The 17,736-nt window shown below is 36.5% G+C and overlaps 1 protein-coding gene across 1 annotated transcript in view; it reads right to left on the bottom strand.

Moving 5' to 3' along the window:
- The window catches only part of LOC126382401 (uncharacterized), an 85,504-nt gene that overhangs the window by 15,692 nt on the left and 52,076 nt on the right, over positions 1 to 17,736 (bottom strand). The window contains exons 2-3 of the mRNA XM_050032250.1: positions 6,651 to 7,013; positions 248 to 365 (exon numbers count right to left, since the gene is read on the bottom strand). Coding sequence (XP_049888207.1) covers positions 248 to 365; positions 6,651 to 7,013 — 481 coding nt within the window. The remainder of the gene's footprint in view (positions 1 to 247; positions 366 to 6,650; positions 7,014 to 17,736) is intronic.

Consider the following 17,736-nt stretch of genomic DNA (forward strand, 5'->3'; position numbering starts at 1 on the left):
CTGTGCCGAGGTTTTTCTTGCAGCTTCTTTTCCCCGGCTATACAGGTTGTGAAAAGCTGCAGTAGTTTTAGGCGGATGAGACGTTCGTTATGTAAAAATTGACTTCAATGACATTCAAAGGACAATCTCACAAAGTGATTTCAACAATGCCCCCATTGGGAATTGTACCCGGACCTCCAGATCGTGAGCCTAACTCTCTAACCACCAGACCACGGAGGCTGTTAAATTTATAAAAAAATAAACTTACCTCTCGGGAGTGGCGAGTGTGAGGTTGGGCGCAGGGAACGCGCCGTCCGCCATACAGATGACGTTCACCGTGTCGTCATCCGTCTTGTTCTGGATCAGCCGGAAATTCGTCTCCGGCACTGCAAGGAAACACTTGTTAGGCTTGACAAGGCCGGGTGTTTATCTTTATTGCGTTGTGTATTTTTGGTGCGACCATAGACCTAGTAAAACAAATAGACAACCTCTATAAAAAAGTGTCCGCAGCGAATCTTGTCACAAAACTTGTCACGGTGTTGTGACAACCCATATTGCAGTATATTTAAACAGCCATAAAACCTTAATTAGAAGGTACGACCTTATTATCTACATAACACGTTTCGGATGATTTTTTAGAAAATAGCTCCTCAGAGATTGTGTCTATTTGTTTATAGGATGTCAGTGGCTACGACAAATGATAACAATGTTGCTTCTTCTTCTTCTATCGTGTGGGTTGTGAGGTAAATTACTAACCTCAGTAACCCTGGTGTCAGGGTTATTATTGCGCCGCCAAAGGCCCCTTACATGGCTCATGTACCTAATGACTACTTACTTACATCAATAAGTAATAACCGGGACCAACGGCTTTACGTGCCTTCCAAAGCACGGATCATCTTACTTTCGGACAATCAGGCGATCAGCCTGTCATGTCCTAACCAAACTAGCCATCACACAGTGATTTTTGTGTTATGTCGTCAACGGGATTCAAATTCAAAATTCAAAATTCAAAAATATCTTTATTCAGTAGGTAACATAGTTACACTTTGAATCGTCAATTTTTACATAACGAACGTCTCATCCGCCTAAAACTACTGCAGCTTCTCACAACCTGTATAGCCGGGGAAAAGAAGCTGCAAGAAAAACCTCGGCACAGGGCCCTAGACGTTCTTTTAAAAAAAAATAAAAAATAAACATAAAATATTGATATACAATTGAGTAATTTAGCTGCCTAATATCAGTTCTCAGACAGTTAATCCCATGCATTCATATCTTCTAAATAATCACTAACTTTATAATAACCTTTTTTGTAAAGTTTTTGTTTAACTACTTTCTTAAAGCAGTTGAAAGGCAAATTCTGAATGTCAATGGGAATCTTATTGTAAAAACGTATACATTGCCCCTTAAAAGATTTAGTAATCTTATGTAATCGACTGACTTGTAAAGCAAGTTTATTTTTATTCCGGGTATTAACAATGTGCCGATCGCTATTTTTTGCAAATAATCCTATATGTTTTTTTACATATATTAAGTTTTCAAAGATATATTGTGATGCCATAGTTAAAATATTAATTTCTTTAAATTTATTTCTAAGTGACATCTTGGGTCCCAATTTGTAAATCGCCCGAATGGCCCGCTTTTGCAGAACAAAAATGCTGTTCACATCTGCAGCATGACCCCACAGCAAGATGCCGTACGACATTAGACTGTGGAAGTAGGCAAAATAAACTAATCGCGCGGTTTCTACATCGGTTATTAAACGAATTTTTTTGACCGCGAATGCTGCTGAGCTGAGCCTTTTGGACAACTTATCAATATGAGGACTCCATTGCAACTTAGCGTCCAAAGTAATTCCCAAAAATACAGCAGTATCCGTGAGGTCCAATTCCTTATTTTTTACAATAATAGAATCGAGCGGCCTACTAACATTCGATAACGTAAAATAAACATATTTTGTTTTATTTTCATTAAGTAGCAGGTTGTTTACAGTAAACCAATCCACTACCTCTGAAATGGCGTTGTTTACATCGTCAAAGGAATCTTGTCGTCTCTTTACTTTAAAAAGTAAGGAGGTATCATCTGCAAACAGCACCACTTCATGTTTTACAAGACTAGGTAGGTCGTTTATGTAAACTAGGAATAGAAATGGACCTAGAATTGAGCCCTGCGGGACGCCTATAGTGACGTTAGATCCACACGATCTGGAGCCATGCACATCAACCCTCTGAACGCGGCCACTAAGGTACGACTCCAAAAGAGCGATGGCATTATCTGTTATTCCATAGTGACGAAGTTTCGCGATCAATATATCATGACAAACGCAATCGAAGGCTTTGGAAAGGTCACAAAAGACACCAATAGCATCTTTGGACTCCTCCCAAGCCTGAAAAACATGATTTATTAACTCAACACCAGCATCGGTTGTTGAGCGACCCTTTGTGAAACCAAATTGTTTATTAGACATTAAATTGTTTAAATTGAAATGTTGAAGTAATTGCAGTAATAAAATTTTTTCAAATATTTTACTAAGCGTGGGTAGTATAGATATTGGTCTAAAATTAGTAGGGTCAGAAGTACTACCAGCTTTAAACAATGGAATGACTTTACTGTGCTTCATTAAATCTGGAAACACACCATTGTCTACACATTTATTAAATATACATGATAGATAGGGAGCTATGCAATCAATCACGGAGTTAATGACTTTAACAGAGAGACCATGAAGATCTGCAGTCTTTTTCATTTCTAAAGATTTAAAAGCTCTTAAGGCGTCCCTAGGACTCACGTGTGTAAATGTTAGTTTATCTACTTTGGACGTATCTATGTGCTCCTTTACAAGTGATTGAGCGAGTGCAGGAGATGACTTCAAGTCCTTGGTAGTCGAAAATGGAATGTCAGTAAAGAATTTTTCAAAAGCTTCAGCAACTTGCTTATCAGTTGTGAGTAGTTTACCGTCAATTTGTAATTGATACTCGAGATCGCGTGCTTTGACTTTCCCATTTTCGCTATTTATAACTTTCCAAGTCATTTTAATAATATCTGAGCTACCTTTAATTTTACTGCTAACAAACATTGCCTTCGCGGTAACGCAAACACGTTTGAAAACTTTTGAATACCGTTTTACATAGTCGTGAAAAGCTACGCTATGATTGTATGTTCTTTCTTCATAAAGTTCATACAACCTGTTTCTACTCTTATAAATTCCTACCGTCGCCCAGTCACTAAAAATTGGTGTGTCTGCTTTCTTAATTGTTTTTGCCTTAAATACTTTACTAACTTCCGATTTTGTTAGATTAAATAGGGAGTTATATAACAAATTTGGGTCATCACAGTAAGGAAGTTCTGGTAATTTGTTTGACATATTATCTTTGAATTGTTCTAAACGACTACTTGATATGGGATTGCATGTAACATCCTTTTTCAGAGAGCGGTCAATAAATAAGTTGAAAGATATTTGTTGACCACAGTGATCTGACTTTAATTTATTAATTATTAATTTATCACAAGGTTCTAAGTTACTAAAAATATTATCGATACATTTCGCGGACTGTGACGTGATTCGGGTTGGTTCTGAAAAAAGATTTACAAGATTATAACACAGAAATAAAGATTTGAATGTAGTACTTAATGAGCAATTTTCCAGAATATCAATATTGAAATCACCGCAGACGATAACATGTTTGCTTTTATTACATAATTTGCATAAAGCTTCATCAATAACTTTCTCAAATAGATCATAAGATGAAGCGGGGGGTCTGTATACGCTCAATACAATAAGCCGGCTGAGTTCAATACAGGCTAGCTCAACAACAAACCCGGGGCCTCCAGTACGTGAATAGCAATATTGCTTTCATGACAGATTTCTCTTAATAACATTGAATTCAGAGCTTTATTGGTAGAAAAGATAATAATAGATTACAACAGATTGCAATACGATTTGTAGTTTTTGAGAAATGCGTGGACAAATATAATTCTATTTATCTATATCAGCCTAAATTCATATCCAATTTTGGACGTAGGCCTCTTCCGTGTTTTTCCACTTCTGACGATCTTGGGCTATCGTCATCCAGCCATATCCTGCGTGCCGTACGATGTCGTCCTTCCATCTTATTGGTGGTCTAAATAATTCTATGCAATTCTGTGCAATTCCAACAATATTACAGAAGTATACGGAGCAATTTGAAACCCGTTCTTCTTTGGAGTTGGCTAATAAAAAAAATCAGACGTGTAAATTGTAAAGAGCACCACAAATAGTAGAAACAGAAAATCTGTTTCCTGTTTGAGTTCAAAAAGGCTTTGATTACAACTGACACCAAATTGGCATTTTTCCCTTTGTTCCTATTTGCTTGCTTTTGAATCCTATTCAAAGGGACGTCAATGTAGGCACAGATAGGACTAATTACCTGTCTGTGGTTATGCTTTATGCAAGGCAATTACTAGCTAATTAGCAGAGTTCAGACATATGCTCTGTGCTAATAAGAATTGAGGCGACAAACCTTTGTGCTTTGTCTGCATGTTGACATGGTATAAATGTTTACGTAATTGCAAAATGCAAGAGTGGAAATTCTCCAGTGTTTACATTTTGATTGCCAGTTCATCAGATAAGTCAATACTGTAACGTATTATACATCAATGGAACAAATCATAAATTTTGTTGCTGGCGCCACGATGATGTCTTTATAACTCACAACTTAAATTATCTAAGTTAAATTTAATTTTATTTTATAGTGTGATAAAAGTCTGATACACACAATTTTATTACGTTTATTTATGTAATAATTTATTGTACACAGGTTAGCACAAAAACTCAATATGATAACATGAAGAAAGAGCAAAGGCACAACTTTCTAACAGAAATTTCTCCCAGATGAGAAGAGGACAGATAGCATATACAATCATACATATTAATACATACACTAATAAAATAAAAATATATTTATTAATTACTATCCACAATCGGATCTAGTTCTTTTTACCGGACTCCTTGATGACTCATTACTGATGGATAACTCTCACTATTTGTCCAAAGCTAATGGTGTAAGTTATGAAATCGGAGAAGTCACCACTCATGGAGAGTGGCAGCGGGGTGTTTTATATCCCAGAAGCCCTCCAACTGCTATCGGCATAAAAAGAGATGTGATGCGGATAACAGATGCCGGCATGAATAAAACTGCTTATCTGCACAAAAAACATTGCGGTATGGTGCGAGATGTGGCTTTCAAGCGGGTTCTGTGTCGTTAAAGGGTTAAAGAATCATTTTGTTGGTGATGTATGAGGTGCTAATAGCGTTGGTCATTTCTTTGTTTTAACTAATCTTGAAGGTTGTAACAACGTCAAATACACATCTGATTACGTTATGTCTATACTGTGCTTTCGAAACTGTAGCTTTAAAAACAATTAAACAATTGTGATAAAATAAAGTGGTTCCAGCTATTATTTTTGAAGTACCAAAGCACGTAGTCATTACATGAGACATGTTGTGATTGTTGACATTGTGACATGATTGTGGAATTCGTTTCCAATGAAGAAAGAGAAGCTGAGATTTATTTTTATCATAATCATAAAATTCATGTGGTAGAAGGTTGATAACTCAAACCTGGTTTTATTTTTGTCAGCTAATATATCCTTCAAGTGAGATAGCATCTTAAGTTTTTTTGTTTGCATTCGAATCGTCTTCCAACGTGTGGGTTGTTAGGTGTAATACCAACCTCATCAACCCTGGTGTCAGGGTTATCATTGAGCCGTCAAAGGTCCCTGACATGGCTCATGTAACGACTTCATAATTACATCAGTAGGTAAGCACGGATTATCTTACTTACGGACAATCAGGTGATCAGCCGGTATTGCCCTAACCAAACTGGAGACCACAAAGTGATTTTTCTCCCATCAGAGACCTCCGGATCGTGAGCCCAGCAACCACGGAGATAGTTTGCTTTTGAATAATAATGACTATATCGCGAATTCTTTCAACTTGAAGCGAATAACAACTGTGGCAGACGACGGTCTCGGAACGTGTCATATGGGGAAGTAAACGTTTTACGAGAAGCTGGTCTGGCAAAATACGAAATTTGGTGTAAGTATTCTTCATATAACTTTAGTGCCAAAAGTTATGTTTTGTCGGCTCTGTAAAAGCCTGTTTCGCCCCAGAAAATTTCCAAGAGAAATTCTGTACAATATCAAGTTTCATTACTCTCGCTAAGAAATATTTCGAGGGTTGAAACTTTTCGTCTTCACTTCAAATTAGATCTCGACTCGAGTGAATTGTTTTTTGAGCCTTGTAGGCTTTCGAAGCTTGTTTTATTTGAAATAAAGGTAGTATCTTAACAATATAGGCATAATATTATTGTATCATGACAATACATAATATTATCTATTCAGAACGATTATACTTTAAGAATATTTCCAAATACAGTAGATTTATATAAAATAAAATTTCTGTAAAAGTACCTTACATATACATATAAATATGTGAAACTGATTTTACATTGACAATATATACACATATTTATACATATACTCTTTATTGTACACATATTAACAAAAACAAAACAAAAAACCAGATATTACAAACGGTAGGCTAATCTCCGAAGAAGACTTACGTGGATTAATAAAAATATTATATTTTTGTTCTTTCTTGATAAGTACGATAGTAAAAATGTAAAAATACTCACCGAAAACAATCATCTGTTTCGTTCTCGAATCTTCCTCCATAAAGGTCGATACTACACAGGTGTAATCACCAGAAATGTCCGTGTTAGGTTTCACTATCCTCAATGCTCTGTGCATTTTGAGAGGGTCACTCGAAGCCCTATAAAGCAAATCGACTCTACCCCTCAATATCCCCATGTCCTGAGGTTTTTGCGTCGCTATCCATTGATACACTGGCCTATTTTTGTTTTTGAAAAACCATTTCACCACTAAACCCGTTGTGTCATTACCAAGTGTGTAATCACAGTCTAATATCACGGCGTCCTGTACTCCATATTGGATTATTTCTGGCACTACAATTTTCACTATTTTAATCGCGTGTAATCCTGAAACAAAGAAAACAACGAAATTAATTTCTGATAGAGCATCAATTTATGGTGAAATGAGCATGTTCCAAACACGTGTTTTCGTTGGCAGTGTATTATTATGTCATTATGTTTTCACTACACATATGGACATTATTTAAACCGCCTAATGTTCTTTACAAACGTCACACCCTAACCTGACGTCGCATTAACGACCGATGTCGGCAGTAAGCCCCCACAAATCCTAACACTCAAACAAACGGAGCTACTGAATTTACAAAATTCCTGTTAAAACAAACAATTAATATTCATGAAACGACAAAGAAACAATTTGCTATAGACACATTACTTCAAGTTTATGCTCAAAGAAATTTCCCTTTAGTTAATCCATATCCATCAGTCTTGTAGTCCGGGAACCATTAATATTTATGCAATTCTCAAGTCAACGTTGTTGAAAGCTTATTTAAATTCATCCTTGGTACTGCTTAAAAGCGGGGGTAGACACGACCTAAAAATTTGATTCGGCCGCACTTAAAATTTCATCAGTGGACGCTTTAAGTGATATCGTAAATAGAATCGAGTGTTGGATAACAAATTCATAACGACATTTTGTTGGGAGTAGCTCAGGCCACAGTTTGTGAAATAAAAATAATAATTCCGAGTTTACAGGCGACGTTTTCTTTCGTTCATAAACAAAAGACATCCAAGACTACGAGTTTGATAAAATGATACCGAGCCAATTCTCTCTACTAGCTGCAGAGCAAGTGAAAAGACACCCGAAGGAATTCGCGTCGTATATTTTCCTGTGTTCAGAAAAATTGAATACATTTATAGAGGAGCATGATCAATTGTTTTCTGGTGAGGGGAATGTATGCATTGCTATTATCTTTCACTTTATTACAGCCGTTTCTTGAAAAAGAATTGATATTTCAAGCTTCATTGCATCAAGGGAAAATATTGATGATGTTCGAAACCTATCAAAACATCAAAATTTGGCAATTTGTGAATAATAAGTGTTTTATTCTAATTTAAATGTGAAAATGCAATTTCATCAAGAACTGACAACACAAACTGTTCAATATATAAAAAAAAATAAGACGAAAAATGAAATAATTTATTGTATCGTAGTACTAAAAAAGCAGATATACGGCTGTAGTTAAAACCTACCTTAACAGGTGAATACAGTTTTAGTAATTTAAATAACGCAATAAGTGAAAGTCAAAAGGCAAAAATGGCTTCATTAATAAAATTAAGCCCCAAAGGCACTCTAATGATAAAGGCTGCGCCAATTACCATAATTTCACCGCCGAACTTGATACATTTTTGACCATTAAATTTGGCACCAGATCTCACAGACCACAAATCCCTAGAGAGCACTTTCAGCTCATAGCTTGAAACCCTCTAACGAGGTGAATATCTAGCTGTCACATTTGGACGGAGTTAAGCACGGGTCAGCAGTGGTGAATAAAACCCCAGTGTGGATTGTGCAGACCATTGTTGCGATGTTATGCTCCAAAGCTAAAAATAAAATAGAAATACTGCAACGATGCCTCATATGAAATTGTATAGGGCACAAAAAATATAAAAAAAGTGAATGTTATAGGCAAAATTTAATCTGAAGCGTTTTGGATTGCAGTAATATTTTTAGGCCTTTTACTTCTCTATTTCATGTTTGTGTACACGACCATTTCTACAATAATTAGTTAATATAAATTATAATCTAAATATGTAGTATATATAGTATTTGTTATGTTATGTTATTATGTTATAAAAGGAGAAACTGACTGACTGACATATCAACGCACAGCCTAAACGGCTAAACGTAGGCACTTGAAATTTGGAAAGGACGTAGCTTAGGTATTGTAGAGGTGCACTAGGAAAGGAATTCTCGAAATTCCCACGGGAACGGGAATAAGCAGGAAAAAACATTTGTATGAAAAAACATTCTCATCTCTGAATTCCAGACGAAAGCTTATACCTATAAGGGTTAGCCTCCTCTGATCGTATTTCGTATTTAATATAAAATTAGGAATAATTTTATATTAAACCAAATTATCATAAACTAATAATCTAAAAATTAATAACAATTCATTAATTAAACTGAGCTACTTATACTATAACCTCGTTTAAAAATAATAAAATTAAGCATTTTTTAACCTTTCTTCCACACACACAAAGATTTTTCTTTTATAACACGCCACGCGGACGAAGTCGCGGGCAAAAGCTAGTATACTTATAAGACACGACGTTTGCCTACTCTTCCCTGTATTGCATATAAGCCCGTCTTGGTCTGACCCTTCCGCTCTTTCCTTGTAGCTTCCCTTCTATGTTTTTAAACTAATTTATGGTTACCAACGTCATCATATTCTTAGCATTATCCCGTTTTTTTCAAAAGGAAACCTAAGAGCCGTGGTAGCCCAGTTGGTAGAACGCTTGCCTCTCACTTTGAGATCGCAGGTTTGAATCCAGCACAGGCTTAAACCAATGATTGTCAAATTTGATAAATGATTATCACGTGCTCAGTGGTGAAGGAAAACATGGTGTGGAAACCCACATTTCCGGGAAATGCATTTTTAGAGGTATGCGACCTAACCTGTATTGGGCTGGTTTTCCCTTCAGACAGGCAGCCGCTTCTATAAAAAGCCGGACCTGTCAAATCTTCAGGTTAGGTAGGCTGACCCTGTGAGAAATGGGATAACGGTAGGTAGATGATGACAGTATACAAAAAGGGTCTGCCAACAGTAACACCAAACATTATGACAGTGCAGATGGTAATTTGAAATGAAATTTAAATAGGCACTTCATAGTATTGAATCATCATCATCAGCCGTACGACGCCCACTGCTGGGCATAGGCCTTCCCCAAGGATCTCCACGACGATCGGTCTTGCGCTGCCCGCATCCAGCGGCTTTCCGCGACCTTCACCAGATCGTCGGTCCACCTTGTAGCGGGCCTACCCACTGAGCGTCGTCCGGCACGTGGTCGCCACTCCAGAACCTTTCCGCCCCAGCGGCCATTGGTTCTCCTCGCTATGTATCCTGCCCACTGCCACTTCATAGTATTGAATAAAACAACCTAAATTCTCCGATGTAACACATAACATTTGTTGATGACACAAAAATAATATTTAATACAGCAGACGAAAAGGGCCTGGCAACAGTAATACCAAACATATGACATTGCAGATAGTTATACCCTATTACTTATGGTCTGGTGCACTTCAAACTATTACGGAAGGCTCACGTCTGTTTTTAGAGATAACGAATACGATCCAGTATAAACTGGTAAAGGAACCCTGTTCCCTGTCAGGTACGGACGTGGGTTGCATTCTGCTAGTGCACTATGTGAGAAAAGAGGTACCTATTATGTGAGGTAATATGTGGATATAAATTGCTTTTCCAAAGTTATTGTACACGTAGCGGACTTATTTATGTCTAATGAGGACTTTCTACGCTACTTTCTCAAAAAATATATAAATGGCGCCATTCAGTGTTGTAACATAACAAATAATTTATTGCACAAACAGGAAAAAACAAAATACAAAACAAAAGAGAAATAGAATGAGTACAATAGGCGGCCTTATTGCTAAGTAGCAATCTCTTCTTGGCAACCTTTAAGTATAGGAGATATTTAACATTATGTAATATAGCGGGATAGTCCAGCATGGGAATACTTATACGTATAAAAATAAATATGAAGATAGATACTCTAACGAGTACATAAACGAGTTATCTTATTCACCTATTATTATTCTGATCAATGTAAAGAGAAGCAATATAGGTAGCAACATAATTCTACACCATATCTGATAAATATCAAGCAACAATTATTTTTATATATCTTCTTCTTCTAAAAAAAAAGAGAAGGTGCAGGTCGTGTCGTATCGGGAGGTGAAGGTTTTGGCGGGAAGAAGAGAGGAATGGCGGTTACTCCACCGACAAGAGCGCAGCTCTTAAGTAGAGAGAGAGAGATCTTCTTCTTCTATCGTGTAGGATGTGAGGTGGAGTACCAACCTCATCAACCCTCATTTTTATATATGACAGTGCCATTATATTATATTTTAAATAATTATGTACCTACCACTTTGTGAGACTGTCCTTTGTTCGGTCAGGACTTTTCAGGCTTGAATCACCTGATTATCCGAAAAAGTAAGATGATTTCGTGCTTCGGGGGGCACGTTAAGCCGTTGGTCCCGGCTGTTAGCCGTAAAAACATCTCCACCAACCCGCATTGGAGCAGCGTGGTGGATTATGCTCCATACCCCCTCTAGTTGATCGACGGGAGGCCTGTGCCCAGCAATGGGACGTATATAGGCTGTTTATGTTATGTATGTACCCATCTGAGCAAGGAGAAAATTATCACATTAAATCTGTACAACGCCATCTGTATACTTTTTTGGGAAACGTAGCCTGAAAAGTCCCTCATTGTGAAGTACTGTTGTCTAATGTGTACAACAAACTGCCTGACCATATCATACAAGCAAAGAATTGTACTATATTTAAACTTAAACTTAAAAAAAATCTATAGTTTTGACGACCTGTAATTAATAATATATTTTAATGTAATTTAATTCCGTAGTAATATTTAATTTCATTGAATTTTGTAATATCCGTGACGTGTAATTATTATAATTGAATTATTATTATTATTGTATGTCTTTTTCATATCTCGGGCCTAGAGAAATAGAATGAGTACAATAGGCGGCTTATTTATTATTATTATTTGAATTGAATTATTATCAATAAATTACCAATAAATGACTAATGATACAGTACAGTCTGTTGTCCAATGGCATTACAGGTATTTGTAAATACCTACATAAACTCACGCCTGTAATTCCTAATGGGATAGGCAGGGCCACAAGTGATCAAAGAACCACTGTCGAAAAGAAGTGCTAAGATGGATATGATAAACCTTACACGTTAATTTTGAATTTTTATTATTTAATCTCACAATTGGGACTTATCATTATAATTATCCGGTATTATCGATAGATAGATTCCATTACGGATCACGCAAAGTTACTAAAATATTACAAAGCGAAATATAATCCAAAAATCTGACTCGGTCGGGACTTGAACCCGCAGCTCTTGTCATCCGAGACGAAAATGTTAACCAATACACCACCGGGTTCTCTTTTCCATGCAGTTGTATATGTATATCGTTAAATTATCGCAAATTTTACTTTCTAATTCAAGTTATGGCAAACTTCACAGAACATGCATCATCAGCATCAATTTAAGAGCCACGCTCTTGTCGGTGTAGCATTTTCCATTCCAGTCTATCAAAGGCCAATTCCTTGACTTCCCTATAAGACACGACGTGAACCTTATCTTTAATCTGTTCCATGTAAGCTCAAAGGACATGCCCTCAACATAAAAAATATAGAATTTTGAATACCGCAAACTATTTCATAAAAAGCTTATCTCGTGAATAATACTTAAAACTCCAAACTTGTTAATGATTTAAAACAGTTTCGTTATTTTCATGTGGCAATAAAGAATTTAGTAACACTTCCCTTTGCAATTTATTATGGGCAGTTTAATTTTAACTGTCGCAAAGTGTAATTATCGGAGATTTATACAAGTTTGTGGTAGTTATTGTCCATTGAGTTCGTGAGAAGTTTAATGAAGGATACTAAACCTCACCGTATTTAGCTAATTATACAATTAGAACTGTACATATACAAAGTGCTAGTGACATCGAAACGAATACTTTAAGGGATGATTCAGGCCATGATTCTGAGTTAATATCAAGTGGAATTTTCCGTCACAATAGTATGAAACAGAACAGATTTAAAAAAAAAAACTAAAATTAAACCAAGATATTAATATTTGTAATAGTAACAAAGTCTATAAAAAATCAATTCACTGGACAAATTATTATGACGGACGAAGAAGATAGGCAAAAAATTCAAACAGCTTAACCGATGCAAACAAAATACAGCCAAGGCTTTCGTAGAATTATTTTTTAATTTGATTCTCTAACCCTTACAGACCCTCCAGTGCTATTTATATTTAATTTCGTCCGAGCACCAGGGGCTATGTACACATTCTGTATCGAATCGCAGATTGGGGCCATTGAAACGACGACTGGGAATTGAAAAATAAATATAAAGTACGCGTTCTATTTGATTGTCGTTTTAAGAAAGTGACAAAATTTTTATTAAAAAAAAACAACTCCTAATTAATAAATGTTACTACAGCACAGCAGTGAATACCTTAATGATACTAACATTACTATTTGGAAAGCTTCCTTCTCTCTTTTAAACTTCTATTTTGTTGTGCCCAAAAGGCATGTGATGTGAAACTCATATGTAACTTATCAACTTGTACCATCACACAAATAAAGAATATTGAAAGTTTATTTTACGAGTATTTATATGAAAGAGACTGCAGACCTCTGAGACGATGTGTCGACGACATCCGGAGACATTCGGGCCACGAGTAGACACAGAAATCGAGAGGAGAAGTGGGGAGGAGGCCCATTCCAAGCTGGATAAATGACGAGCCAATGATGATGAAAAGGAAGACTATAATGACAAAATACCGTTATAATAGAAGATGTCGTGCCTAAAGTCATCTTTTTACGGCTAAGTACATAATTAATATGCTTAAGGAGCGCAATTTATAGGGACGTCGACGTTTCGAACGTCTTTTTATAATTATTAGTTCATCATTGGTGTTAGGTAATCTACTATCCGACGTCTCGGTTCATAATGACAGCACTATAGAACTTAGAAAAATATGCTTAATAGAAATATTAACAAAACAATTATTCGCTATCAATTTTTGTATCCCCGCTGCCTTCCTGGCCCTTATTCGTTGGTCTGGTCCGTTAAGACATTAAGAATTTTTTGATGGATTCTATCTCTATATTAATAACATTTTGTGTTTGATTATTTTTTTGGGAGAAATTAATATTATGGATCCCTAAAAAATTCCATCGTGCTTAATAAAACGAACTTCATTGTATTTAAATCTTATATTTCGATAGATTTTAGATTAAATATAATAACGTTTTTGTACAATTTACAATTACTACTCTCTCTCTCTCTTTATTTAAGAGCTGCGCTCTTGTCGGTGGAGTAATCGCCTCCATTTTCATTACTCCATAGATAGGCCGTATAGAAAACGGGGGTTGCCCCAATCGCCTTCCGTTCCGCAGTACACCAACACTCAATCGGTGATGTTCTAGCTAGAGCCCTACCAGAATCTATTTCCTCAGCCTCCAACCAGTACTGATACCGCTGCTGCCTGATCATCATTATTACTACCCTGATCAGGGGTGCGCTTTTGAAGTAGCGGCGCCGACTCGCTACGTCATAAGATCGTCATAGAACCTAAGTATCATAAGTAACAATTACTACTACTCCTAAAAAAATATATTTACTATTGAGCTTATATATTTATAACTACATAGCAACTGCGTCATCAAATTATCGTCGACCCCAAAACACCGGATTAAGGAAATAATGTTCCAATTTCCCAAATTCCATCATTAGATCCTTAAGCGAATCTCTGGAGCATACATCCTTTCATATTGCGTATTTTCGAGAGTACCACTAAAGGTCACAATATATTATTTCCTGACGGAAACCCGGCTCGGACTGTTAGCTATTAATAACGGGTTTTCTTTGCGAACCTTACATTTAGGTGACAATAACGATCGGAGTTCTACTCTGTAATTTTTTCTGTCGTTACTTTTATTATTAAAATTGCTTTCCGCATAAAGGAGGGGCCACACAGGCGTTTAGTCCATCGCGGCATCGCAACTCATCTTTTAGCACAACATTGGTGCTAATTCCTGCAGACACCATCTAATTTTATTTTAAGTTATACCTGTCATTTTCTTATCCGTTGAAAAAGAAAGGGACGGGTAATCGACAGGCATAAAATTTATGGAACACACGTCAATTTTAAGCAGAAATTTAAAACAACCGTCTAAAAAATTTACATCGGTCAATAACCCAACAGAGTTATGTAGACAGCACGTCAAACGGATTGAATACCAGCGAGATGCCAATTTTATTCGGGTTATACATGAATTTACTCATTCTTCCTAAAATTAAGAGCTGTCAATCATCCGTCCCTTTCCTTTTCGGCGGTTAAGAAAATGACAGGTATAACTTTAAATAAAATTAGGAGGTGACTGTAGGAATCGGGGCCATTGTGAATAACATGGTGATTGTCACCGGTTAAACGCCGCTACGAACTCACGTTGCATCGTGTAGCCCCACTCCTAACAACATAAACATAGGGTAAATGTGGGATAGACGCCTCAGTGGGATAGTTGCCTCAGTAAACACATAGCGACATGTATAAACATTAGACCCGTTGTGTTTTGTTTTAAAGTAACCCTACCCCCGCCCGTCCTTAAGTCAGTGCCACGCACTTAGCTGGAATGGACGTGTCGCGAATTGTGAGACAATGAACATTTTTTGCGGTAATTAATTCGTGAATTTGGTTCGTCTGAAATATTGATAAGCTCGCAACTTTTGATTTTATGAGGTAAGTGTCTATATTTTTATTTTATTTAAGTGTAGATGTCTTAAATAAAAGATTGTGTTTATTATTTACGTATGTTTTATCATTGAAGTAAACAATATTTTGCGCGGAGTCTATCCCCTCGAAAAAGGATAGATGCCTAGTTTTTTGTGAGTATAGATGCCCTTTGAGGCATGTATGAAACTTTAATATTTTTTTTATATTTTAGATATGCCTCGCAAGTACGTGCGCAAAGTAGGGGCAAGCCCTCGGGGCGAATGGACGGAAGATGCACTAAGAGAAGCTTTTGAAGAAATGAGGCAGAATAAGCACGGCTTGAATGAAATATCTCGTCGATATGGAATTCCTGCCAGGACCCTGAAAAGACGTTTCGTGAAACAAGATACTAAGAAACTTATTTTAGGTACTTTGTCAATTAAATCATAATAAATAAATCTAAGACAATCTTTAATTATATGCATAGGGCATCTATCCCACAAGCCAAATCATTATTATGGCATCTAACCCACACTTTAGGCATCTATCCCCGATTATAATACTTTTTTATTTCTTTTGTACAAAAAAAAAATACAACTATTAATGTTAAAATACTTTAATTATTTATTTCATTAATAAGTACACAACACATCACAATCATTTAATTTTTATGAAAACTCATATTCTATCATTTATTTGCCTATTTCAAAAAGTGCGGCAACTATCCCACATTTACCCTAACATAGTATCACGCCCGTGTTCCCGAAGGGGTAGGCAGAGATGTATAGTATAAACACCCACTCTCCGCCAGCTAAGTTTTAGTCCCATTTAATACGAACCTATTGCCGTTAATCAGGCACAAACTTTGAAAACCACGTGATATTAATTATCTACATAGCCTATATATGTCCCATTCCTGGGCACAGGCTTCCGCTCAATCAACCGGAGGGGGTATGGAGCATAGTCCACCACGCTGCTCCACTGCGGGTTGGCGGGTTGCTGATATTAATATCGAAAAATGAATTCAGGATGTAAGCCACGCATTATCCGAACACGGCTATCATGGATACGGGTTCTTTTTTCTCGAGTTTTCGAATAATTACGTTTTTGCTTCAATTATAGAGATTAAGTGACTAAGAAACTGTATTATAAGGCGGAGTGGTGAGTGGTGACACAATTACGAAATTAGGGCAGTGAGATATAGCAAAATGTACGTACATAGTTTCCCTTTTGATTATATTAGGATGAATCGAACATGATGGACCTACCTATACCTATTTAGACGATACCGTAGTAATGTTGCTAATTTCAGTACACACCATCTAAGTTTAGGTTATACACGTCATTTTCTTATCCACCGAAAAGAAAAGGGACAGGTGATTGACAACTGTTAATTTTAAATTAAATCCAAAAAAATTTTTAAGTGAAAGTTAAGGAAAAAAAAGTTAGTTATAAATAAGGGCAGTGGGATATACCTCTATGTGCTTAGTTCACCTTTTGCGTTGAGTTTATTTGTGTTAGTCTGGAAAGTTCTAGATAAAATGCTCAGGTTAACATTTTTAGGTAATTAGGTATCGTTACCAAATCTAACAATCTACAAAAGTTTTAGTTGACCTATTTAAGTTTCCACCTACGTTCAGATTTAACACGAGATAGAAAGTCTGTTGTAACTTTGTTGCTATAACGGGAAAAATCGGTTTATGAATTCTTTCTTCTTTTTATATCGTGTGGGTTGTGAGGTGGATTACCAACCACATCGACCCTGGTGTCAGGGTTAATATTGAGCCGCCAAAGGCCCCTAACATCGATAAGTAGTAACCGGGACCAACGACTTAACGTGCCTTCCAAACACGGATCATCTTACTTTCAGACAATCAGGTGATCAGCTTACAATTTCCTAACCAAACTTGGGATCACAAAGTAATTTTTGTGATACGTCAAAACAAGAACTGCGCCTCCAATCTAGGGTTTTATTGGCCAAGAAATTATGAAAACACGATTCATCAGCCAAACAATATAAAATTTGGAATTCATAACGTCCTCAGTGGTCCAGTGGTTGAGCATTAGGCTCACGATCCGGAGGTGCCGGGTTCGAATCCCGGTAGGAACGCGTCTAACTAAAAATCTGAAACTGTTTTAATAAAATCACCTGATTGTCTGAACAGTAAGATTGTTTCATGCTTTAGAGGGCATGTTAAGCAGTCGGTCTCGGCAACATATTTTATATATAGACCTTTGGTGGCTCAATAATAACCCTGACA

This window comes from Pectinophora gossypiella, chromosome 4 (genome assembly GCF_024362695.1).
Source record: "Pectinophora gossypiella chromosome 4, ilPecGoss1.1, whole genome shotgun sequence".
NCBI lineage: Eukaryota > Metazoa > Arthropoda > Insecta > Lepidoptera > Gelechiidae > Pectinophora > Pectinophora gossypiella.